This window comes from Pithys albifrons, chromosome Z (assembly GCF_047495875.1).
Source record: "Pithys albifrons albifrons isolate INPA30051 chromosome Z, PitAlb_v1, whole genome shotgun sequence".
NCBI classification, from domain to species: domain Eukaryota; kingdom Metazoa; phylum Chordata; class Aves; order Passeriformes; family Thamnophilidae; genus Pithys; species Pithys albifrons.
The window spans coordinates 74,848,375-74,875,118 of record NC_092497.1 but is presented as its reverse complement, the minus strand read 5'-3'; the positions used below and the strand labels follow the sequence as shown (position 1 = coordinate 74,875,118).

General features: G+C 39.8%; 1 protein-coding gene across 4 annotated transcripts in view; it reads left to right on the top strand.

Annotated features, from left to right (window-relative positions):
- The window catches only part of FRMD3 (FERM domain containing 3), a 142,913-nt gene that overhangs the window by 81,531 nt on the left and 34,638 nt on the right, over positions 1-26,744 (top strand). For 3 of the 4 annotated variants that reach the window (XM_071581297.1, XM_071581295.1, XM_071581294.1), the window contains 3 exons: positions 9,473-9,551; positions 22,416-22,513; positions 23,441-23,564. In XM_071581297.1, coding sequence (XP_071437398.1) covers positions 9,473-9,551; positions 22,416-22,513; positions 23,441-23,564 — 301 coding nt within the window. Of the gene's footprint in view, positions 1-9,472; positions 9,552-18,137; positions 18,223-22,415; positions 22,514-23,440; positions 23,565-26,744 lie in introns of those variants that run through there. The other variant, XM_071581296.1, reaches the window with a different exon arrangement.

The window sequence follows — 26,744 nt, the reverse complement described above, 5'->3', positions numbered from 1 at the left end:
GGAAATAGTGACTTACTGAGCCATCTGGATCCTCACAAGTCTATTGGACCAGACAGGATCCATCCCAGGGTGATGAGGGAGCTGGCAGAAGAGCTTGCCAAACCTCTCTCCATCATCTTCTAACAGTCCTGGCTCTCTGGGGAGGTCCCAGATGATTGGAAGTTGGCGAATGTCACCCCAATCCACAAAAAGGGCTGCAAGCAGGACCCTGGCAACTCCAGGCCTGTCAGCCTGACCTCGGTGCCTGACAGGGTTATGGAGCAGATCATCCTGAGTGCAATCACACAGCACCTTCAGGATGGACAAGGGATTAGACCCAGCCAGCATGGGTTTAGGAGGGGCAGGTCCTGTCTGACCAACTTGATCTCTTTTTACGATCAGGTGACCCACCTGGTGGTTGAGGGGAAGGCCGTGGATGTGTCTATCTAGACTTCAGCAAGACCTTTGACACTGTCTCCCATAATATACTCCTGGAAAAGCTGGTAGCCCATGGCTTGGACAAGTGTACCCTCTCCTGGATTAGGAGCTGGCTGGAGGGTCGGGCCCAGAGAGTGCTGGTGAATGGAGCTGCATCCAGCTGGCGGCCGGTCACCAGTGGTGTTCCCCAGGGGTCTGTGTTGGGTCCAGTCCTGTTTAACATCTTCATTGATGATTTTGATGAGGGGATTGAGTCCATCATCAGCAAATTTGCTGATGACACCAAGTTGGGAGGGAGTGTCGACCTGCTGGAAGGCAGGAGGGCTCTGCAGAGGGATCTGGATAGACTTGAGAGATGTGCTGATTCCAATGGGATGAAGTTCAATAAGGCCAAGTGCCGGGTCCTGCACTTTGGCCACAACAAGCCCCTGCAGTGCTACAGGCTGGGCACAGAGTGGCTGGAGAGCAGCCAGGCAGAAAAGAAACCTGGGGGTACTAATTGACAGGAAGCTCAAGATGAGCCAAGAAGGCCAATGGGATTCTGTCCTGTGTCAAAAATAGCTTGGCCAGCAGGACCAGGGAAGTGATCCTTCCCCTGTACTCTGCGTTGGTAAGGCCACACCTTGAGTATTGTGTTTAGTTCTGGGCTCCTCAGTTCAGGAAAGAGATTGAGATGCTGGAGCGGATCCAGAGAAGAGCAACAAGGCTGGTGAAGGGCCTGGAGCACAAGTCCTATGGGGAGAGGCTGAGGGAGCTGGGCTTGTTTAGCTTGGAGAAGAGGAGGCTCAGAGGTGACCTCATCACTGTCTAGAACTACCTGAAGGGAAGTTCTGGCCAGGTGGGGGTTGGTCTCTTCTCCCAGGCACTCAGCAATAGGACAAGGGGCCACGGGCTTAAGCTCTGCCAGGGGAAATTTAAGTTGGGTATCGGAAAGAAATTCTTTCCAGAGAGAGTAATCGGGCTTTGGAATGGGCTGCCCAGAGAGGTGGTGGATTCACCATCCTTGAAGGTTTTTAAAGTGAGATTGGATGTGGCACTGAGTGCCATGTTCTAGTAAATGGACTGGAGTTGGACCAAGGGTTGGACTTGATGATCTCGGACGTCTTTTCCAACCCAAGTGATTCTATGATTCTATGGTTCTCTAAAGTCTCCATTGGTTCTTTAGGGATGTGCTAACCTTTTAATTTCTTTAGCTTTTGCAAAAATTGCTTTAAGTTCATATTTAGTAACTCTGGGCTATGAGAGGAGGAATTTTCCAAAGTATTTTATACTTTGTCTTATCACATATGAAACTATATTTGAATGTGCCCTGGCACAACATACAGAAGAATGAATGCATGATAACTTTTTTGTCTCCCAATCTACCTTTGCATTTTCCATTGTCGCTGTAGTGATGTGCTATAACACGATGTGTAAAGTCTAGGTCTGTACCTCAGCCATTTTGTGCCACGAATTTTTTCCTGAGATGGGAAAATTTAGTTTCTGAGAAACACTGCCAGTCTTGTTGATGCTGGTTGAAGCCAGTTGTTGATCTTCAGTCAGCAGCTGCAAGTACTGTGCTTCCAATAGTGTGTCAGAAAACATTCTGGAAGGTTGCCTAAGGTAGCTGCATCTTTGTGGTTCTAGGTAAAGAATTTTAAAATGAATTGTTCTGTTCTTTTGCATGTTTTTGTGTATACTGTTATTCTCTCCCAGATGCTGACAGTAAGGTTCTCTATTTGGGCTTTTTACATTTTTTATTACTTGTTTTCTGTCTAGGAATGTTATGGTGTGTGCTAGTTCAGCAAGCCAGGACCAGTTTATCATTGTGTAGGTGTGACCAAAACTGTGTATGCTAAACTCTTTATATAATTTCTGATGAAATGTTAACAATGGACCATTTGCAGCAGCTGCCCAGAGCACACCTGACCTGTCAGGATGCAAGCTGGATGTTAAAGGAGCCTATGAGATAAGAGCTGTAATAATTCCCCTCTGGGAAGTCATTAGGACCTTCACACCAAGTCTGAGGGGGCGTGTCTGCTATGGGCCATCAGCAATTCCAAAAATCCCCCATGACTCACAGAGTCAGATCACCCATTGTGGAAGTCCCAACCCTGGGGGAAGTACTGGACATTCTCACCTGAACCTGAGGGTATATAATCTTGGTGTTTGGGGACTTCTGGGACCACCACTGGGATCTAGAAGAGGGCCAGAACCTCAAAAGGAATGTGACCACTACTCTCAACCAGACTGTGACCATCATCTGCACCAACAGATTTTTCACTTCCTTTTACTTTGAACTCAGAGGAACCATGGGGACAGTCTCAGCAAAGGGGCTAATGAACACCATTGTGTTTGTGCCCCAGGGTGCTGGGTTATGCTTCTGGGTTTTGTAGTGCAAAACCAATTTCTTTTTGTATCATTGCATTCATCATTGTAGTATTTTTATTAAATTGTGACTCTGACTTACAATCTCTTTTGTGTTGTGTTTATTTCTCCTGCTAGTTTACCGTTAAACCAGGACATTGCATAAAACCTGAGACACATCAGCACTAATCTTTAAGTAAAGAACAGAGTTTTACCATGAACTTTCCCTCTTGCTGTTTTTTGATTAATTTTAAAGGTTATTCTGTGTAGTAAGTATGCAGCTATCCTGTAACCTGCTTTGTGGGAAAGATCCAACTATATATCCAACTATGGGTTTTGTCCCTGATGACAGGGAAACAGAATAATTTCTGTTGCTTTTCTGTGCAGGAGTTCAAAATTTCAGTAGATTTTTTGCTTCTGTACATAACTGAAAGTGGGCAGGTTTAGATTATATATTAGGAAGAAATTCTTTACTGTGAGGATGGTGAGGTATGGGAGCAGGTTGCCCAGAGAGGTGAAGGGTGCCCAGTCCTGGGAGGTGTTCAAAGCGAGGTTGAAACCTGCTGTAGTGAAAGTTGTCGCTGCCCAAGGCATGAGTGTTGGAGCTAGATATCTTTAAGGTCCCTTCCAACCCAAACCATTCTATTATTCTATGACTCTAAAGGCTAATGCAAAGTGGGTGTTCTTCTGTGTTAAGTAATTGGAATTTTTCAAGTTAATTTCCTTAATCTCTTTTGCTGTCCTAAAATATGAAAGGAGGTGGAATGAACCAGGGCATCTCAGTACAAATTAAAAAATTGTTTAATCAATATGAGATTCATAAATACGTGCACAAAAAGAATAGGAAGTTTTGTGTGATTCTTCATGCACTACTCTGAATGCTGTGTATTCTTTACCCTATGATCCCCATGAAGATTTAATAACACATTTAAAGCATTATTATAAATGGCTGACAAAAATCCACCTTACCCTGTGTTGCCCTGTAACTAACTGAGTGCAGTGAGGAGTCCCCATAATTTGAGATTTATGGTAGATCTGGTATCTCATGTGCATGAAAACACAAATAATATTTTGTCTGTCTTAAACATGCTCAGGAAGTGGTATGAATAAACATTTGGTGAGGGAAGAGGTATATGAAAACAATAGCCTATGTCTTAGGGTTCCTGAGAGGTCCTTCTACAGTATTAGTGAATGTGAATACTGTGAGTAATTTTTGCTTTCTTTTTTGCTTTTTAAATTTCATTAACCTTTGGTAGGATAGTCTAGAGAATATGTAACATCAAGGAAAGGTGTGAAAAGTTTTCTGCAATGTTGCATTCCCAGGGCTATGAAGATAATTTTAACATCTGCTGTTGGCTTTCATTATCCATTTGTACTCCATGTTGAATAAACGCCCCCTCCAACACTGCCAGTATGGTTTCTTACAGGTGGTAATATTTGACCTAGGTGAAAAGCAGATTGTGAAAACAAATAGGAGACCTTCCAAAAAGTGTCAGGTAAGACTCTTCCATCTTTCTCCCTCTTTGGTTGACACTTGAAAAATTTCAATCAAGTTTTTCATCAACTTTTAAAAGTAATTTTCATCTTTCATAATGTTGTGGTTTAACCACAGCCAGCAACCAAGCCCCAGGCAGCCACTCGCTCACACCTACCAGGGGAATCAGGGGAAGAATCAGGGGAATAAGCCAGAGAACACATGTGTTGGAATAAAGACAGTTTAATAAGGAAAGCAAAAGTCCTGCACACAAACAAAGGAAAATGAGGAAATAAGTCTCCAATTCCCATGAACAAGGAGGTGTTCAACTACCTACAGAAGAGCAGGACCCCATCATGTATAATGGTGATTTTGGAAGACCAATGACACACTCCAAATATTCTCCCTTTCCCCTTCTTCCTCCCACTTTGTATACTGAGCATGATATCATATTGAATATCCCTTTGGTCAGTTGGGACCAGCTGTCCCAGCTGTGTCTCCTCCCAACATGCCATGTGTCCCCAGCCCTCTCACTGATATGGCAATATGAAAGGCAGAAAAGGCCTTGGCTCTGTGTAAGTCCTGCTCAGCAATAACAAAAGCACCTCTATGTTATCAACCCTGTGTTCAGCACAAATCCAAAAGACAGCCTCATACTTGCCACCATGAAAATTAACTCTAGTACAGCCAAAACCAGCCTACATAAATATATTTTACTTTTTTCAGATTCTCCTTCTGTGGAAAAAAAGGTAATATGAATATGTAGTTTTTCTTGTGGGCTTTGTTAAAGATGAGAGCCCATGAGGCTCAGTCCCTTACTGGTATCTGTACCAAGGAAGGCAGCTCTTTGTTCTGTTCACAGTGTCGTAGGTTTGGGTTTACTTCAGGGAGTTCCTACTGTTTCATGTACATTGAATACTTTATCTTAGTTAAATACAACTGAAATAGATTTTAAAAACATACAATCAGTTGTCTGGAAATCTTCTATGCTATGTATGTGGTTCCTTCATGTCTAGATTAGGACCAGTTTCAGCATTTAATTTAAATGATTTTATTTGTTCTTTTGCCTTCATCTCTTATGTTCTATTAGCACATAAACTGGCAAACTAATAGCTCTACTGCAATGAAGTTTGCCATCAGCACTATTCTCCACGCTAAAGTCCTTTGAAATTATTCTAACTGTGAATCTGTTTTAGTAAGAAAGGAAACTGTGATGGTAAGAAATTCTGGCAAAGCTTTGGGCATTTCACTATGCTAGCTGCTCCTTATCTGATAGATAAAGGATCCCTCTGAAGGAAAAGGCTTATAAGAAATAGCTATTATTAAACTGATTTTATGCACACTAGTTTCGTGTTGATGAAATGTGCTTCTGTTAATTGAGTTGTGTTTTGGAAGGTTTGTTGTTACTGTTTCCACTTCAATGTGTAGGTGGTAGAAAGTAATTTTTCTTTCAAGGAATTGTAAATTGTCTGGCTTGACAATATTATCTCTTGAGCTAATAAAATTCAATGCTTATCTTGGTTTCCACTATGAGAATATAGTAAATGAGAGAACATGAAGTTCTCACATGTGTTTCCCCAGTGTGGTAATATCTGTAAAGCAAAGGTTTGCTAAACATTTACATATCATTAAGTGATTCTTTGGAAAAACCTTAGGCTTGTGATCTGTTTTAAAATTAAGATGGAAAGTGGAAAGCTTTGAGGGTTCTTTCCTTCCTCATTGAAGTCTTCATTATCACTGATTTGTTAACGGGGAAAAGGGAACAGAAAAAAAGGATCCTGTTCCCTCGTATAATTGCAGGAAACCTTATCTCCAGAGATGGACTAGGTGGAGGAGATCATACTCTTTTTACCTTTCAAATTACAGACTGGTTTTGTTACATTCTTGCAGATTCTGAGAAAGGATCTCTGTTTAGTGGGCTGCTGCAGCAGCCTTATATTGCTTGCTTCACTACTGAGGAGGAAAGTTGTTAGAGAAGCTTGATTGTAGGGAAAGATCTGCAAAATAGGCTTCAAACTGCCTTGACAAATCTACTGCATATTCAGTGCATTCGTGCATGTTTCTGTATACGGTTCTTCTGCTACAAGTAAAACATTTCCTACTTTAACCTTTCCCATGAATGTTGACTACTTTTATAGTGTAGTGTGTGCTATCCTCTCGTCACTATGATACTCTTTTTATATGGGGAAGCTGTTATTTTTATGTGGTTACCTGTAGTGGTTTTAGCTAGGCCTCAAATAAGCAGGCACAGAGAATCCATGTGGATTGGGAGACAGCTGTCACCTGACTGGGTATGTATGTATGGCCAAACTTCGCGAATGAAGATTTGGGAAGGGCTGTCCCCACGTGGGTGTGCCCTTCGAGCCTGCGCAGTGGATTGTTTAGGTGAGGCTCAGCGTGCGCAGAACTGGCCCCACCGTTTAAGTCCCAAGGTCCATCTGCCATGGCCGAGCGAGCTTGGACAGTGACAGTGAAGTCCTCAGGACTGTCACAGCACCCGGTACTAACTGGGGCTGACCCTGCTGAGCAGCCGAGATCTGACGGGATGGGATGGCAGGGAGGCTTGAACTGCCTGGTACAGTCTCCACTGAGACTGGAACTCACGACCTTGTGATCAGAGTCCGGAGTGCTCACCATTACACCATGGGACCGCCCATACCTGACTGGGTAACCAAGGAAGTATTTCATACCAGATGATGCAAACTTAAGATATGGGGCAACAGTGGCATAAAGCCAGAGTGTGGGTCTTTTAATGTAATTCTTTTTTTCTTTTTACCATAGTAAACTTTTTAATTATTTCCTTGACATGTAAAAATCTGGGTTGAGTTCAGTATGTTTTAGGGTCTTGCAGTAGCCTTGTATTTCCTAGGGCTCTGCAGAGTCATACCTTAGCTGTTCAACCAAGCAGAAATAATTTCAAGCAGAAACAAATTCTAAATCTGCCAGGGTGTTTTGAAGTCTCTTTTTTGCTGAGGAGGAACTCTGGCTTATTTAATGTCTCTTCTATCATGTTTCATAAGTGGAAGAGTATCCTGAAAGTGCAGATTTTTCTCCCTTGTTTGGTTTTAGGAAGGTTATTGAGAAGAAACAGAACCATTTAATATTCTTTCAGTGACTCTTGAGTGAGTTTCTGAGTGGCTGTGTTTCTTTTTGGGACATTGAGTTCTCTTTACCTTCTAGTTTGCCATTACATAGCAGGGAAGATACAATAGTGTACTTTTTTTTTTCGGTCTGTTTCCAGTCACTGTAAGACAATGCCACAGTCACATCTAAGGTGGGAAAATTTACAGAAGGCAGTTGAGCGTTTCTCCTTCAGTGGCTTGTCCAGATTTGGTTAGTGTGAAAGTTCTATTTCTAAATAGCAACTGGGGATTGTTTTACTTTCTTCATTTAATCTTTATTTCTATGTGTTGTTTTCCTTGCTTTTTTTTCCCCCAAGTATTTTTCACCTTTTCATCCCAATCCCTTCTCACATTCCTACTTATGTCTTAAATGAATAGTGATTTAAACAAGGAAAAAATGTGAAATCAGCAGTTTTGGTTGAGGCTGATCATACTTAAAATAGTGCAACATAAGGTCTTGTAAGAAGAAGACATTCCTTTTTCCTCAGAAAACTATTCTTATTTTCTGTTGCTGTTGTACATCACATGGAACTGTGTGATACCCAGAGGTGTGTTTCTGGAACACTCCAGCATACAGGTAAATACTGCACTCAGAGCAGCTTGACAAACATCTTGATCGTTGAACTAATTTCCATCTGCAATTCTTACCAGTCAGTGAACTAGTAAGCTTAAGGAGATGGTATAGTAAAGTGTTCTGGTAGCTTAGTGTTTATCGTTATACAATGAACAAAAAATGGTTCTGTCTTTGACCTGGTGTCGCCCTCCATTTTCTCTGTGATTTTGTTTGCCCTTTTCTTCTGTCTTCCCTTTCTTTTTGCTGTAAAAGCTCCAAAAGGTCCATCTCTTCAAGGTCTTAAAATTGATTGGATATGTGGAGTATATATTGAGACTAAGAGACTTTTAAAATGTCTGCACTTTGCTGTGAGTCAAAGGGCTTGAGAGGCCCATTCCCATTCCATTTCCCTTTCCCCTTTTTCTGTGACAGTGTTGTACTTGGGGCCTGGTATTGATCCTGTTGCTCAGGGTTAGGTACTGTAGCCTTAATAAATAATGGAAACAGAAATAATTCTGTTGTGTTTAGCTTCATTAACTGAATGGTTTCTTCAATTTTGTAGTATTATCATTGCTTACTATTTATCATTTGCAAAAAAACCCACCTGAAAATAGAGAACATATAATATTTACTGCTTTTGTTTGAATCTCTGCCTGAGCTAACCTTTACACTGGCTATTTTGTAAGACTTTTGGAGGTCACTCCTTCATAGTATCAGAGGCAGTGTTTGTTTGTGTCTTGGTTTGATGGGAAAAACCAAAATGTTTACCCACAAGCGGGGGAGGGGGCCTTCTCCACAATAATCACACCACTCTTTATCAAATTTAAGCAATTTTAATACAAGAAGGATAACTGTCCCTAACTGATATATATATGTAGGTATAGGTATAACTATAAACAGACCAGAGCAAACCACTTCCCCAACACCACAGAGGAAAAACAAACAAAACAACAACTCCTACAACAACAAGTTTCCTTCGGGAGAAGAGTTATACTTATGGCAGCATCAGTGTCACAGCCCGGCTGGCAGCAGGGTGAGTTCCCAGATGAACTCTGTGTCTTTTGTCCCAAATGAAGAAAGGAAGCTGAAAGTGGGGAACCACCGCGTGTCCTGGAAAGCAGCTGCAAACTTCTCTCTCCCACAAGTCCCTGCCCCAGCCAGGGCAGGCAGGCTGTGACGGTGCAGGCGGCGGTGAGACTGGAGCAGAGGCCAGGACCCCAGATGCAGGAAACCAGGAGAAACAGCCATGGCGAGGAGAAAAAGCAACGGCTCAGCAAGAAGCCCCAGCAGTAGCCAGGAGCAGGAGCAGGAGAAAAAAGAGAACAGCTTCCCTCCTCGGCAGCACACACACCACTCCTGCGTTCTGCCGAGCTAAGAATGGAAAAATGTCCCCAAAAACAAAAGAGACAACCTGCCCCCACCCAAGCGATCAGCAGTTAACTACTTCTTTTTGTTAACTGCTGGCATGGGCAGTTAGTGGCAGGGGAGAGAATTTACATAATAATTCCAAACTACAACAGTTTGCTACTGTTCTCATGCTTTTTCTTTATAATGTTTCAGGTCATCCACCATATACAATGTGCTTTAGAGTGAAGTTCTACCCACACGAGCCCTTGAAGATTAAAGAAGAGCTCACCAGGTATTTTTTGTTTATTTGTCTGTGCATTTAATTCCCATTGTCAACAAGTTCAAAGAAAGGCAGTTTATTGTGTAGGGTAGGATTCTCACTATTTTGGCTAAAATTAGAATAGGGCGAGATTTGCACTATTGATCACTCTTGCATTTACTGTGATACTTACAGATTTTTTGAAGCAGTTTAAGGGTACTTTTCTATAACATACAGAGAATTAGGGATGTTGTAGAAGAACTTTCAGAAAGAGAAGTTTCTCTTTCAGAAAATGAATCAATGGTCAAATTATTGGGCAAAGTTAAAAGTTTATCCTGGCTTTTTCCATGGCAACAATTGTGGTTGTGAGGAAGTTACTTTTGTTTCTTAGTGTTGTGTGGTTAGTTGATTGGTTAGTTGTTTTATGGGGTTTTTCAAAATAGTTAATTTTCTTTGGGGTTTGTGCGTTTGTTTTGTTTTGTTGCGTTTTTTTGTTTTGTTTTGTTTTTTGTATGTGTGTATCTGTGTGAAGCAATCTATGAGGTTTAATTCAGTAGAGCCACTATTTCAATAGTTATATGTATAGTGTCACTGAATTTCCTTGCGTGTGTCTTTAGGATAGCACCACAAACAACATAGTCATTTTGAAATACCGATAGACCTTAGGAAACTGATGTAGAGGTGCTGCATATGTATATTTTTAATGTACAGCTGCTGTGGAGGGTAAAAATTCTTGTTGCTTACTTTGAAATTTTTCCAATTTATGCTGTGAAAACAGAGCTGTACCACAGCTCAGTCATACTTAATGAATGGAAACTTTGCCCTTCCTACTAGCCATTGTGGATATTTTGTTGCTTGGAGCATTTTTTGAGAAATGTATGTGGGGGAAAATGTAGGAAAGCAACAGCACTTTTGACCTCTGCACCAACTGTGCAGGAATATGTGTGTGGTTTGCCATAGTGTTAGTCAGAAGGCTGCACCACTGTTAGCTACCTGCTGCAGGAGAACAGAGTATTTCCAGCACTTGTTGCCTAGAGTTCTTCACTGATGCTGTCCCCAAACACTGAAAATTCTTATGACCACAACTCACTGGTCTCATACTGGAAGTTTCAGGAACAGCTTGCATTCAGCTGAATGGCGTGTTTATAGTTTGTATAGAACAGCTGAAGCATGCCATTCGTATTATAGCTGTTTATCTTGGATGAAGTACTGAAACTGTTCAGCTGAGCGAACAAGCTGTAAACCAGGAAGTCAACGGATTTGCATTATATGTTTCTGTTTGTCCTTGGATGAATGTTTTACTTTTTATGAGCCAGAGTATAAATTTGTATAGACCCTTCTTATTCAAGAGCCTTAATTGATTTTTTAAAAACTGCTTGGATATCCTCCCAGGAGAAGCTTTATCAAAATGCAGAGCACTTAGAACTGGCTCACTGAAGTGTATCTGCTGTCAGTATGGTTTAGTCTTTGCTGGAACATTTCAAATGAATTTTTAAAATCAAGTTGTTGTATGAAAAATGGGCAACAGTCTGTGGTTTAAGCTAGGCCTAAATTTAGGCTTTAGTTGTCAGAGTAGGTGTGAGATAATCAGCTGATTCGAGCTGGGTCCAGCCAGCTGACAGCTGACTGCTACTGGCCAATGTAAGGCCTCTCCCTGGAGTGGCTACATTCACAGCAGATACAAAAAAGCTAACACAAGCATCCAGCAGTAAGAAAACATTATGTTTTTTGTTCTAGGTGTACCAAAACAATGCAGATAGCAAGGTGTGTTTACATAACAATTCTCCTGGGAAGCCTGCCAAGCTCCTGGGACACCTGCCAGTGTCCTTGATCATTCTCCACCAGTTATCTGTCTGTGGTTGAGCTGGCAAAATGCAAACTGCCCAATACAGATGTCAGCCTCCCTCCCCCGCCCGCTGAGAAAAAGGGAGAAAGGGAAATAAGAACCAATCTGGAAACTCAGAACAGGTTTAAACCCAAACTAATTATATATATTTATACAGAAAAGAGAAAATTAAAAGAAAACTACAATATAACACACACTTACACAAGTTAGAAATAGCAAAAAACAACTCCCCCATTGAACACAAATCCTATCATTCTAACTACAAATCACTCTAGAGAACTCAATTCCCCAGAGGCAGACCCAAGCAGAGAGAAAGACTAAGAATAAACATTTTACTTCCCTAAGATAACATGGTGGTAAGCCAGTGCTGGGCCTGGTTCTCCTGCCCCTCCTGGGATGGCACAGTGTGTCTTCCTGGGACCACAGCTTGAAGGAACTGACCAAGCCACTCTCGCACTGGCTTTTATATTTTGAGATGATGTCGGAATATGGTATGGAATACAATTGGCCAGTAGTAGTCAGCTGTCAGCTGGCCCAGCCCAGCTCAAGTCAGCTGGTAGTCTCAGGCCTACTCTGAAATCTAAAGCCTAAATTTAGGCCTACACCTAGCTAAACCCATAACAATATTTCATACCATATTCTGACATCATCTTGAATATAAAAGCAAGTGTAGGAGGGCCTTAGTTCAGTTCCTGATGGCTACTTGTTTGAGAAAGACATGTCATGTTGTTTTCCTGGCCAGGCCCAACCACCTCACTGCTATGGTATCTTAGGAGAGTAAAATGTTTCTTCTTAGTCTTTCTCTCTACTTGGGTCTGTTCCTCAGAGGGTTGAGTTCTCCTGAGTGATTTGTAGCTACAATGGTGGAATTTGTGTTCGATGGGGAGTGGGGAGTTATTTTTTGTTATTTCTAACTTGTGTAGTTGTGTGTTATATTGTAGTCTTCTTTTATTTTTCTCTTTTCTGTATAAATATAACTAGTTTAAATTTAAATCTTGGAGGGTTTTTTTTCCCTTTTCCTTTTCTCAGTGGAGGGGGAGGGAGACTGACTCTGTATTGGGCAGTTGGCATTTTGCCAACTCAACCCAAGACACAGTCTTTTGTTAAAACTACTATTACTAAGACCTTAAAAAGGAGAAATCATTTGACTCATCATTAATATGACACATTTTTATATCTGATCAGTTTGATAGTTTCCCAGGGTTGCTATTTGGGAAGATTTGTTTTGTCTCTGCATGTGTCTCTTTCACAAAGTTTAGGATATGCTCCTGAAGTGAATAAATGAAGCATAATCATGTAACTCACCTCTAAGAATTCTCTTCATCACATAAAGCAGAGGGCCAGAAGAGAAAGATTCATTAGCATGTGATGGAGGATACTCATGAAACCTTGATAGCTAGTTGGCTTTTTTGACAGATTTTTGTTTGGCTTTTTTTTTCTCTCTGATCTGTTGACTTGACAACCACATTTTTTGTGGTGTGTGTTTAAGATAATTTGAAAATGTATTAATAATATTGTCACCCTTTGACTTAAAAGACGTCTGTGCTTCACAGCTGTATACACAGTCAGCTGAGTCCCAGAAATAGTGTTTTGCATTTCTGTTTCTGTCTGTGCCTATGCATGTCAGAGCTGCTCTCTTGCTTCTTCAACTGGGTATAAATCTGATGGGTATTTGTGATGTCATTTAAATAATGAAATTAAGATACAGTAAGACATTCTGTCACATTGCTGTACCACTCTTTGGTTCAGAATATTAATTACCCTGTGGTTAATCCCTCATGTGGATTATTGTCGATGCAGTCTTTGTAAAAGCTTTATAGGAATAAATCTTTCCTGAAACACCTTAGAAACATCAGAGAGACTTACAGATGTTAAAAAGAACTGGTTTTACTGCTCTTCAATTGAAATATCTGGTGTAAAAAATATCATCTATTCAGTACATGAAGCTCCGTGTTTATGGGGTAAATGGTTTGATTTCTGTGAAACTGGTACAACTTGGATGGAGATACTATTCAGGATTTAGACATAACATGCAGGAAGAAAACTGAATAGTTGTCACCTCACATTACTGATTCTTCATTTCTCTCCTGCCTTTGGTAGGTTATGCTGGACTGCAATCTTTGAGTTACTCTGTGGTTTAACAGGTGGAATTTTCAGAAAATGAAAATGGAGAATGAACTGGCTGAAGTTATCCCTTTGTCTGTGATATTATAGAAAAAACCCTGTAGGAGTCTGAAGATGTGTGCACACCGCGTGTTCAAAGGCCAGGCATGCCTTTGGCAATGGATGATGGCATGTGCTTGCCTGTCACTGCGTTGCATTACACTGCTAAGGACACCTGTGAATCTTTGTCAGTCACATTGTACCTTTCCAGCTATTTACTATCATCTTCTCTTGTTTTAATTAACAACTGCTTCCAGAGCTATGCTTTTGAAATATATTCAGTGCCTGCCTCTGTATGTTAAGGCACTTTGAGATACTATTGCTAAAGAGGAAATTCTGAGGGAAAAATTTCTGCCTCTCACTGTGGAAGGAGGTTCTGTGTAGTCCTTGGTCACTGTTTTCCCTAGAGTCAGCTGGTGTTAGAATGCTAATTCACAATTTGACTTCAGTGGCCATGGGGATTGTTGTCTTGAACAGACTACCTGAAACCCAACTTGTGAACAAGGTCCAAATCATAATGCACTTCAGTGCTTCTCTGCTGATCTGCTTAACTGGTGTCAGCATAGTTTTAGATCTGTCTTATTTTTGGAAATACTCTTTCCACTGTGGGCACTGAAGCTGCACAGATTGGAAAATATTTGAGAAAGACTAAAGACAAACTTTTTAATAGATAAACTAATTAGGCAATTTTCCCGATGCCATTTAAAAAAATGTGATGGGAAAATGGCTAGGATTTAACTTATTTTTCTGATACGTTTTGGCCTCTGTGCATTGGAGACTCAGCAGATTGCAACATAAACAGTGATACGGATTTTCGAACGGTCCGTATAATCTTTTTAATGGAAATAAGTGCTCAGCCTTAGTGGTGCTCCTCCATGCTGTGGCTGTCTCTGAGGGTTTGACTACTTCTTCGTGCGTAGTCTGTGGAGGATATCAGGTTTTCCTGAATGGCACATCTGTGGGTTTCTAGATCTGATTCTCTAGCATTTACAGGTAATGTGAAGTCAGAACAAATTTCAGAAAACAGCATTCAACTGGATTCAGTGAATGTATCTAATGAGAGTAATAAGCACTAGTTTTTAATTAAAAAATAGCAACATGACATTAGGTCTTCACATCTCCATTGTTCCTTGTCACACTTTCCTGTAAAATGTGATTTCAGTTTCTTTTCTTGTTAAATCAGCATCTGCATTGCAGCTTGTTTCCTGACTGACAGGATTAGGGTAGAGGCCTTGAACACATAAATTTTGGTATTACTGTTAGTATCCTTTTATCATAATTTTCTTTTTTTCAAATATTTTTTGTTAATTCCCATTGCTTTTCCAGAAAGCATGATATCTTAATGGTGAGAGAAGGTTTTCTTTTGCTATGTGCCTGGAACCATGTGCAGAAAAAGGGATATTCTAGAGTTCCCTATGATGGTCAAGATTATTCTGCTGGCATTGCATGCAAAGATTCAAAATTGCTATGAAGGACGTTTTAACTGCAGAAGTCATTCAGTCTACAGCATATACAGATAGACTGTCCCACTTCACTCTGGAAAGCACAGGTACTTATGTTCTGTGCCTCTCTTCGCTGTTCTTCAGAGGTCAGAGTCCTGCAAGGGCCAACAGCTGGGAAAGCCTGAGGTGCTGTGTGCAAAAAGGATGTGAGCAGTCAAGAGAGTGTGAACAGATCCAAGGACTAGCCATATCTGGCAAAAGATTTTTACTATGTTATTTCTTTTCAATATTCTTGTTTAGGTAATAAATAAATCAATGTTTGTTATTTCTTATGTAATAAATCGTCCCAAGGCCTCATGTTTTCTTATCTCCAAATCCCTATGTTATATTGTGTATGCATAATTAAAATGAGAGAATATAAAGTCATTTGAGGTCCCAGGGTAAATATCTAAAATGCTAGAGATAATACTTTATCAGCAGTAATCCATGATTATTGTAAAAAAACATTTCTAGAAGAGGGCATGGGTGAGCAACTGAAGGAATTAATGAAATATGGACTATTTCAACTAGCTTTCATCATGCCCTTTTTTCCTAATCCATATTTCCTAACCCAAGAAGTTCTTCAATCATTAGTCTGTCAAAAACTCTGTAACGGGTACTTTGATACAGGAAAAGCAGATAAAAAAGTGTTTAAATGGAAGTCATGTAAAATGTCAAAGACTTGGTGGATGTAAACATGGTAAACTCAAGAGCCCTGAATGGGCTAACTTGTGTAAGAGAGAACAGTATATCTGCAGGCTTGCAGTGTTTGACTTGTCCAATCCCAAACAGCTCTACTTGATATTGTTGTCTGCTGGAAGAGCCTGGTGTTTTTGCCTTCAGAAGCGGGAGGCTAGTTGAAGCTCATTTTAAAACCTGTTGGTTTTAATGCCTCAACATCAAACCATTTATTTTCAAGTTGGAAAATCTTGCAATATGTTAATCATTCCAAGGGTGGGATGTTCTTGGGCTTGTGCTGATGAACCCCACTCCGGGCCTTATTTAAGAATATCTTTGCCTCTTGTTACTCTGTTCTGCTTTCCTTGAGATGTGCAATATCAATTTTTTTCCTCTATGTTTCTCTATATAATTCTTTACATTTTGATGCCTCTGAAAGTTCGCTTGTCTGTTTAGCTTTCTCAAAGCCATGTTGTCAGTTGTCACATTAGTTTATAGTTTTAATAGTATTGGAGTCACAATCAGTTTGAATAGCATAGGTCTTAAAAATTAACAGTTGCTAGTCAGAACACTTAGCACTGACAGGCTGGCAGAGAGCATTCAGGGTGAGGAATAACATTACCTGGAGGGTCATAGGTTTTTTGATGTAGCTTGTGCCTGAGAGAGAAGAGACCTTTTACACATTCAGAAATTCTCTTGTGGTCCTCTGAGGGGAAGGCAGAGCAACTGAGAAGATGCAGTCCAGTTGTGGAATCTCACAGAGACTATTGTGCTGTGTTGGGGCTTTTATGTACACAGTGTCCACAGTGCTTGTGCCTAACCACTCCTTTGTTGTTTTTACTTATGGGTGAAATTAATTCTTACGTAGCAATAAAGCTTTTTCTGCTCTGTAGCCAGAAACTGTCTGGGATAGTAATTTAACACACTTTTCCCAGGGAAAGACTGTGCATGCATTGCAATGCAGGCACTGGCCAGCTCTGAAGCCAGGAGAACAAACCCATGTATTGCTACGTGCAAATGACAGTCATAAACTGACCAGAGAAGTGAGAGATGTAAGATTACTGGAAAGCTGTTATTCGTCACCTTCCAACCTCCACCCTGGGGCATAAAATGGACTATTTCTTTTTGAGGGAATAGTTTTGGTGTATTTTTTATATTGGTTGGCGTTTTTTTTAATACTAGATATCTATGATTTTGACAATCTAGGTGGGGCATAACTTCAGAATGGAGATATGGATGCTGGTACTTTCATTGTGTTTTGAGTCCTTAGCGTTAGTATTTCTCTCCAGAAGGCATATAACAAGGAAGGTGGTCTCTCTACAGGTGTCTTTTAACACAGAAGACAGTCATGCAGTTTCCAAAAGAAGTTAACAAGGTAGTTCCTACTACTTTTGCTGTTAGCAAATAGAATTTTTTTTCTTGTGTTTGAATGAAGATTATGCTTTGGATGTGCTGCTAGTTCTTAAGTTCTGTGCTAGAATTTGGCTTATGACTGATCAGATAGGTTGAAAGGCCAACTTTAGTACTGATATCACTGTGACATGCTTATTGCCACATGTGTCAGTTTTACAAATGGTAAGATGTGTTTAAGCTATGCTGACCTGAACAAAATTTTCATGTTCTTTCAGAAAAAACAAGAAAACTTATAGATGATCTCCTTCTTACCCAAATTCACTAGAAGGTTTCTAGAATTACTGTATTAGGATTTTACTGCTTACATTCGTACCTACTCATTTTAGTATTATTTTCTAGACATGTTGCTCATCATTTTGTCTAATAATTCTTTTTTTGGACTTGGTAATACTTTTTCTTCACAACTTCCTGAGACAGTGAGTTTGCTACCTGCTATGTCACATACTTACTTTCATCTGACTTCTGCAATTTCCTGATTTCATGGATTTCCCCCTAGCTCTGATACTACAAGATTCATTGAATAGCCATGTTTCCCCTTCCCACTACTCCCAAAATTTTATAAGGCTCACTCTTAATTCCCCCTTAGTCACCATCTCTCTTTGAAAGGAAGTCTCTATCAATCTCCTTCATTTTGGTTCTTCTTTTCTGTTAATCAGTGTGTCCTACTAAAGATGCGGAGACTGGAGCTTGGTAAAGCATTTAAGATGTGATTACTCCAAGGCTTTAAATAGTGGAAAAATGTCCCTCAGTCTTTTTCACAATATCTTTCCTGATGATGTCCCACATTTTCTTGGCTTTGTTTTTTGCTGCTGCTGCAACCTTCGTTGATGATTTTAGAGACTGCCTATGGTGATTCCAAGATCTATCTGTCACCTCTCTGTTTATCAGTAGCTAATAGAGTGATAGCTTTTCTTTAATTCACAAGATGTCAAAACACTTCTCAATTATTAGTAAGTAGGAAACAAATATATATTAGAGACAGTAATTATTTTTTCTATCACAGAATCACAGAATCAATTAATTTGGAATAAATGTTTGAGATTATCGAGTCCAACCTGTGACTGAACACCACCTTGTCAACTAGAACATGGCATAAAGTGCTGTGGGTACAGAAAAATCACAGGTGAGCAATTTAGATATATATTAGACCCTGTGAGACTGAAAGCAGCTAAGAAAAAACAGAGCCGCAGCTGCTGCAGATGGTTGGAGGAGAAATCTCTTCCCGGGAGTTCTTAGCGACTCCCTGGAGGTTTCTCATGAGAACTCCTCAGGCTTCTCACAGCACACAGGAGATGTAAATGAAAACAGTTAGGATAAGTTCACCAAAACATTGGACTTGTGAGATATGCTTTATAACCGATGGGGATTTGCAGTTCAGTGGTGTGAGCCAGTTAGGGTTAGCCAGTTGAACCCAGCTTTAACCCTATATAAACCGTGTGCAGTGTGTAATAAAGTGGGCATTCACTTTTTCACATTGGTCTGTGTGTGGTGTCTGTTTTCCTCAGCTGGTGTTTATTGTTTACTTTAAAGTGCCATGTCCAATCCCTCCTTAGATACCTCCACCACTCCCTGGGCAGCTCATACCAATGTCTAATCACATTTTTTGTGAAGAAATTCTTCCTTATGTCCAACCTAACCCCCCCTGGGGCACCTTAAGACTATGTCTTGTCCTATCACTGGGAGAAGAGACTGAATCCCACCTGGCTACTCCCTCCTTTCAAGTAGTTGTAAGAATGATAAGGTCACTTCTGAGCCTCATTTTGTCCAGTCTAAACAACCCCAGCTCCCTCAGCCACTCCTTATAAGACTCCAAACCCTTCATTAGTTTTATTGCCCTTCTCTGGACATGTCCCAGCACCTCTATGTCCTTCTTGAAGTGGGTATATCACAATCTTAGTTGTGATATTACATAATCGTATGTAGCTGTTAATGTTTAGTTTAACCTGCAGTGATATCTTCTGTAGAAGACAGAATGCAAAGCTATTATTTAGAGTAGTATACATGAAGAACTCATAAATTCTTTTGGAGGAGAAGGGCACTGAATCAAGGAATATTGGAAACACATTCATTTGCCCTCTGCCACTCCTACCTGTGTGTACACAGTAGCCTGGGAAAGAGCAGTGAGTCAAAGTAAGACACCATGCTGAGATAATTTTTGAAGCATTGCTGGATCTCTGGAGGTGACCATATCTGTCAGCTGGAAAGGCCGTGACAGCTCTGGAGAAATATTTGTTATGGGAATAAACTCAATGGAGTGAATTGGACACAAGAAAAAACACTACATAGCCAAACACAAAGTTTGGCTGTGGGAGAGCTTTCTTGCTTCACTCAATATCTTAAAATCGATAAATGAATTGTGTCTTAAGCAGTTACCATCGTGGTCTGTGGAGGTCATGAAGCCTGCTTAAAAACAAGAATAGATATTGCTGACCCTTCATCTGCCGTTGCAGGAAAGGCTTGGCTGACCTGGAGTTGAGTCATCTGTATTGCAAACAGATAATAGACGTAAATGATGTAATTCCAATGATAGACTGTAAATGTGTAAGCACTGAAGCATACAATTACTTGCTTGCTGGTAAGCTTGAGTACTTAGGGCTGTAAATCCTGCCATAAAGTTGTTCCAGGGCTTGAAAAAACCCAGCCATAGTGGAAGAACACCAGAAGCACCAAAATCAGATCTGATTTTGCAAATTATTTCTGTTGTGTATGCAAGTTTAAGTACATGCATAAACCTTATTGAATTCAGGAGCCAGGTATGCATTCATACGTCTTTGCTGACCTGGGACATAAATTGCTATATGAGGATTACTGGAAATGTCTGAAGTTGAGCCAGCCTTTGGTAAAGCTTGCAACAATGGCTTTCAGTCAAAACCCCATATATTTTCTTCATTTGAAAGAACTCCATAATGTCTTAGTCTTGTTCCAGGCTGCCCTTTTTGCTTTGGGGATCTCAGCCTGTCTTCACAGGAGAAGTGCTCCAGCTGTCTGATCAACTTCGTGGCTCTTCTTTGGACTAATTCCAACAGGTCCACATCTTCCTTGTGTCAGAAACTCCAGAGATGGATGCAGTACTCTAGGCAAGGTCTCACCAGAGTAGAGTAGAGGTAAAGAGTCACTCCCTCAATCTACTGGCCAGGGTCCTTTGGATACAGCTTAGGATACAGTTGGCCTTCTGGTGTGCATATGCACACTGTCGGGTCGTGTTGAGCTTTTCATCCACCAACAGCCCTAAGTCTTTCTCCTCAGGGCTGCTCTCAGTCCATCTCTACTCAGCCTGCATTTGTGCTTGGGATTGCCCTGGCCCAGGTGCAGGATCTTGCACTTGGCCATATTGGCCTTCATGAGGTTTGCACAAGCCCATATCTAAGCCTGTCAAGGTCCCTCTGGGTGGGATCTCTTTCCTCAGCATTGTCGACTGCACCACACAGTTTGGAATCATCTGCAACTTGTCGGGGATGCACTTACTCCCACTGTCCATGGAGCTGACTGAGATATTAAAAAGTGCCCTTCCTAAGAGCAATTTTGTGGCAGAGGAAATCTGCAGTTTTTTAGTTCTGATTTTTAAATTCTGTTGAAGACAGACTTAAGCAAGAAACTTATATAAATCCTGTATTTATTCCTTGTAACTGAGACTGTTAAAGATGCAGAAATGTTATAATGACACTGAGGACCTTAGATCCTCATCAGCAACAAACTGTTTGCTTAGAAATGCCACAAGTAGATCTGTTGACCTCACAACTTGGCTAGCAAGCCATGCTCTGAAATCTTGGGATGCCTTTCATGGTTGGCTTTTCTTTGGCACTGCTTAAAGGCCAAACTCAGTTTGGCGTCAAGCTAATGGTCACTCTGGAGAATCACATCCCAATTTTTCACCCTGAAAAGACTTACCGAAAAGTTCTTGGACAGGGACTCCTCCATTGGCCAAATTATATATGGTGTCTGCATCTATATACTGAGCCTTATCCAGTACGCTGTCTTGCAGATTAAGAATTTTTGCAGCATACCACTGAGGCCTTGGATTCACCCTGATGCAGGTATTTGCTCTGAGATCTATCTGTAGTGTAGCAGTACCAAATTGTGGAATTGAATTAGTGAGCTCTAACTGGACACTGATTGATTACAGGGGAAAAATGGTGTTGCAACATTAAAAAAAAGGCTTTGAAGTCCAAGATTCCTGTAGAACTTGTGACACAGTATTCACAATGAGAGCCAATTGCTTTTCTCAGTGATAACTGTATTGCATTTATTGCATTTAATTATAATCCAAGGCAAGGAGGAAAATTTCTCTTACCCTTCAGATAATACTTTGAGGCTTGCCCTTGGTGTAGGAGCCCATGATATAAATGAAACAGGCAACTTGGGAAAAAATATGTCTGACGTCAGTGTTATTCATAAAACACATTTTTATTGGCTATACTGTATGTAGCTCAATGTTGGAGAGGGTTGACAGTATCAAGGAATGTCATGAAGGTTGGCAGAAGCCACTGGGTTGGATAGCTTCCTGTAGATGATTGACTTTGTGTAGTTAAAGCAATGCTTAATTAATTTTCCCAGAGGGGTGAAACTGCTGAGTGGTGTGGATGTAACCAGCTAGGTGTCTGGGAAAGAAGCTGTGAGTGGGTTGCTGGGCTGTGAGTTGGTCCATCTCTGGAAAGGTGCTCTCCAGGAGAGAAAACAGAAGAGAAAGTTGTGACTTCACAGCTGTGCCACTCTACTTGCTATTAGAAATAAAGCTGCTCTGTGGTAGGAGGCAGAGGTAGGAGGTAGAAGGAGCCCTTTTTTCCTTCTTTTCCCCAGTTCTTCCTAGAAGGAGAGGAATGGAAAAGTGACCTCAGGCAAGACACTCCATGCCTACTGCTCTGCAGGCCTCAAGGAGTTGCTTCTGTCTCAAAACTTCATCTGGGAATCTTTGCAGTAAAAAAAAAAATCTTTTCCAGTGTGCTGGAGACATATTTCCATGCAAATTTGTATATGATGAGAATGGGGGTGCTTATACAAGCTCACATACCCATAATTTTTTTCACATTACTAATGAGCATCATAACAGCTATACATTTTATTTAAATATCTCTCCATGATATCTCTTATCTGTGTTTTTGTTACTTTTGTTCTCATTATTTCATTGTTATTGCAAAAAATCTAATTACATCTGATTTTATCTTGTAGTTGGGCTTTGCCTCTTTTTCCTGCCATTTAAAATAGAAAGAGGGAGGTCCAGAATAGTTGCAGAGCTGTTTTCACGCTATGTTTCACAGATATGTTAAATCTGTTCCAAAAGATGCCACATTGTCTCCTATTTTTTTAATTGTATTTCAGATACCTCTTATATCTACAAATGAAAAGAGACATTTTCCATGGCCGTTTGTTGTGTTCCTTTTCTGATGCTGCCTACTTGGGTGCCTGTATTGTCCAAGGTAAGTACAAGCAGCAGCCTTTTTTAAATACTTCACTCACATGTGTGTTCACTACAAAGAGCAATGCAAAACTGTTGTGTGAATATAGCTAGCAGTAACTTTTGTTTTTGTGTTCTTGTCTTTTTTTTAGTTGTACTGTTTCCTTGCAATGACAGTCACTGTAAAACATAAATAATTCAGCCACTTAGCCAATGAAAACTAAACTGGAACTTAAAATAAACCAGTAAATTATCATAGCATTTAAGTGAAGAAGTATAATATCAATATTAGATTCCACATATCAAAAAAGCAAAATTCTGTTCTGAACCCTGAATGTAAATGTAGCCTGCTCCATTTGAACTGAGCAGGAGAAAGTGTTGTTCAGTGAGTCTAGACCTTAATAAAATAGTCTCAGTTGGAAAATTAAAATGCCATTTTTGGCTACCTAAGTGACACATAATTTAGAAGACATATCAAATTCTGTGGGGTACCTTACATGACATTGTGGCCTGTGATTCTCTGCCAGAAAAGAATTGGGTTGGTCCATACCAGTGATGATAAATCCTGTGAAATAGAGGAGAATGAGGAGAGCTTTGTTTTAGTTCTGCCTGCTACCAGAGTGATAAATACTCAAAGGGGGAACCTTGTCTATTCATTTGTTTTACAGAGCATGTTTCTGCCACAGAAAATATTTTAGCATTTCTAACTTTGCAGTAGTTAATAAAGCATGAACTTCACATGAAACTCATTGATTGAAGTGGCAGTTAAAAGGATTTTGTTTTTTTCAGTTAACTATCAACTCTTTAAAGCAGCATTTCATGAGAGATGCTGGAAGCTTACTGAGCATGGAAGTATCTTGAATTACACTGCATTTAGTGACTTCTTTCTATATTAACTAACATTGCAATTGGATTTTTCTGTTTTGTTTTGTATTTTGGATGTATTTAGCTGAGCTTGGTGACTATGATCCTGATGAGCACCCAGAGAATTACATCAGCGACTTTAAGATTTTTCCCAAGCAGTCACAAAAGCTTGAGAAGAAAATAGCTGAAATGCATAAAAATGAATTCAGGTAATTTAGAATGCTGTTTAGTAAAGAGACAACTAAGAAATACTTGCATCTGTTTCTAAATAGTGTATAATAACTTGGGAGGCTTTGTTCCATGGATTATAATGGAAGGTCTATCTATATGCTGTCTAATATGCTGTATTTGTAAATGTGGTTTAAGATTGGGGTGTTTGATTTTCCTCTTAACCTTTATTAATGATAGTGGAGTGCTGGTAATTTAGACTTTATTTGCTTGAAATGTAGGTCTGGTTAGTGGGAGCATCTTACAACATGAGGGCTGCTCTGGATTAGTGTAATAATATCTTTCATTTAGGAATCACATGTCTTTTGATGTGAAATTTCTGTTCGTAGTGCAATTATAAAATTCTTGATAGATATTGACCTGATTGAAACTGTAATTAAGCTATTTTATCTGTAGGTTGTTAAAATAGTGGTGAATTGCACAGAAATGTATATAAGTAAGTTCCTTGGAAGGCTAAGGAGGTGAGATCCAGAACTCTCTGTATGCTTTTTTTCTTTTTTGTTCTAAACTTTCAATACTGTAACAAAGTGGGAAAGGAGAAAGATAGGTTAGTCTATTGTTTGGTTTCAAAGTTAAATGTGTTTCAGGAGAGAAGTGGCAGTAAGTTGTGCAACTGTACCCTCTTCAGGGTTGTCAGTGAATAACAGGCAGAGTAATTCTAAGGGTAGATTGCCTGATGCCCTCAGCATTTCACTTAGTTGATAGCCTTCAGAAAACTGGGGGAGGAATAGGATGTGCAGAAAATCAAATGAAAGCAAACAATTGATTACATAAAGTAAAAGGATAGTTTTTATTGAAATATTACAACACCCGTTGCACTTGCTTAAAACCCTTGTGAAAAATTCCTTTTCAGAGGAGTTAGAACTTAAAATACTTTTTTTTCCAGGATCCTATCAAATATATTTTTCAAGTGAAGTACAAGATTCATGACAATAAGCTTGCCAGTAGTAATGTGTTTTCTCTCTTTTCTTTTCTGAAACTTATATATTTTCTTTGTATTTCTTTCAGTGAAACAATATTTTAAATGTATCTAACATTTTTTGTGTCCAGCCTGCACTGTATACAGACCCATAGAAACAGCCTTTTAGAAAAGGAGACAGACTTTCTTTTACTATTGTTCCATGTAGTGTCTTCAGATTTCCAAAGGATAAATTCAACATTTATAAAACAAGATCTTTCATCAGTTAAGCCAAGGTGCAATTGAAAAGACTTTGATAAATATAGTCTTTAAAGAACAGGCTAGTCCTTTATTTCAAGTTAGGAGAAGGAAAGGAAGGATGGTAGGCAAGTGATCTTTATATTCCATAGTGCTTGGAGTGATGTAGTTTTCTGTGTTATTTGTTTGTTGTTTTGTTTTGATTTTGGTTGGTTTGGTTTAGTGGGTTTTTTGTTTGTTTTTTTTTTGTTTGTTTGTGTGTAATTCTGCCCATCCATTATGAATTTAATTAGCTAGTTCCTTTGTTAGGAATGACCATATTTTAGCTAATTTTTGTAATCTACCTGATCCCATGACAGTAAATGTTACAAGCTTTTGCACAGGTCCCTCTAGGATTCTCCTGAATTCCTCCCAGCAGTAGTTTCTCAGCATGTGAGGATGTCCTCTGAATTTCTTCAGTGGTCTTGGGGAGGTACACTGTTAATTATTGCCTTTTGGAAATCAGATTGTATCAGGCTGACTTCTTGTGCTTGGGGATCTGCTGATTCTTACGAAGAATACCAGGAAGTATTTGAGGCGTAACTATAATTCAGAGCAGAACTCTCCTCATATATCCCAATTGTATAAATATGTTGCTTAATTCTCTTTCTATTGTATATTTTACCAATTTGTATGTTATGAATTTTAGGCTCAGTGGCTTGTAGCTCTTTGCAGCTCTTAGGAACTGTCATCTCTTTTTTTTTCTATTTTATTTGATTATGTCAGCATCTGGTATTCCTTATCTATTTGTCAGATTTCAGAAAACAAGGGACAGTTTCAGAGCTGTCTGGATAGCTACTATTTGGCAATTTCCCACTGTAACTCTGTCTTCCCAAAACTGATCATCCTCTTAGGCTTTTTGCATCAGACACTTACTAGTTGCATAGAAGCTTTCTCTTTTTCTGTATATTTAATTCCACGGATTTCTATTCTAGGAGTACAAATTAATAAAACATGTCTACCACATAATGAACTATATATAGAGAAGTCCACTGTAGTATTATCAGATTTACATACCTAGCTGAAAAAAATTATTAGAAAAAACACTGGGTTTAGAGTCTTCTATGTGCCATTGATTAGCACATCTTTTTCACGGGATCTAGAAGTTCAGTTTTCTGATAAACATTAATATTGTGCTGCTCAGTATTTTTAAATGTGCTTCAAGAGGTTCCCCTGGCCTTTTTTTTTACAAGATACTCGAGTGATGTGTTAGCTGACAGCTAACATGTGAGGAGAACTGATGAAACTAAGAGTCCTTCTATTCCAGCTACTATTTGGTTACCTTCCAAATAGTTACTGAAAGTGAGTCTGACTCTTTGTTTTCTTCACATGTGTAAACAAAAAAGATCATGACAAACCCTTCTCTGCAGCAGGTTCCCATATAACCAAAGCCCTGTGGCTTGGAAGAGGCTAATTCTTCACTGAATCCTATCTCAGCTTACTTAAGGCCTGTTCACTGCTCACATCTTTTCTTCCGCCCTACAGCATGATGGAATAATTTTCCCTCAGAAAGGAACATGAATATCATGAGGGGAGTGTCTGGGAAGCAGCAATAGGACACTGTGGCAGCTTCCAGTGACCTACTAACTCATTGGGTGTCATTTAGTGGCCTTTTTTTTTAGTTGTCTAAGTGACCCTGTCGTTTGTGGCTGTGAGAATATCACTTGGATTTTAGCAAACTGTGGCAGAGAAATTGTTACTCTAATAAAATTCCCTGGCTTTTGAAAGACAGTTTTCAGCCAGAGCTCCCAGAGGCCAGACGCCTAAAAATACAGAGATTTCTGAAGGAAAGATGGACATAAGTCCATATCAATGGAGTTTATATTTGTATGAATAATAGTTTTGTGTGACTTGATTTGGGTTTGTTCCCTGTATGGATGTTTTTTGTTTGTTGTTTGTTGGGATTTTTTTCATTGACTTTTTTTGTTTGTTTGTTTGATGGTTGGTTTGTTGGTTTTGTTTGGTT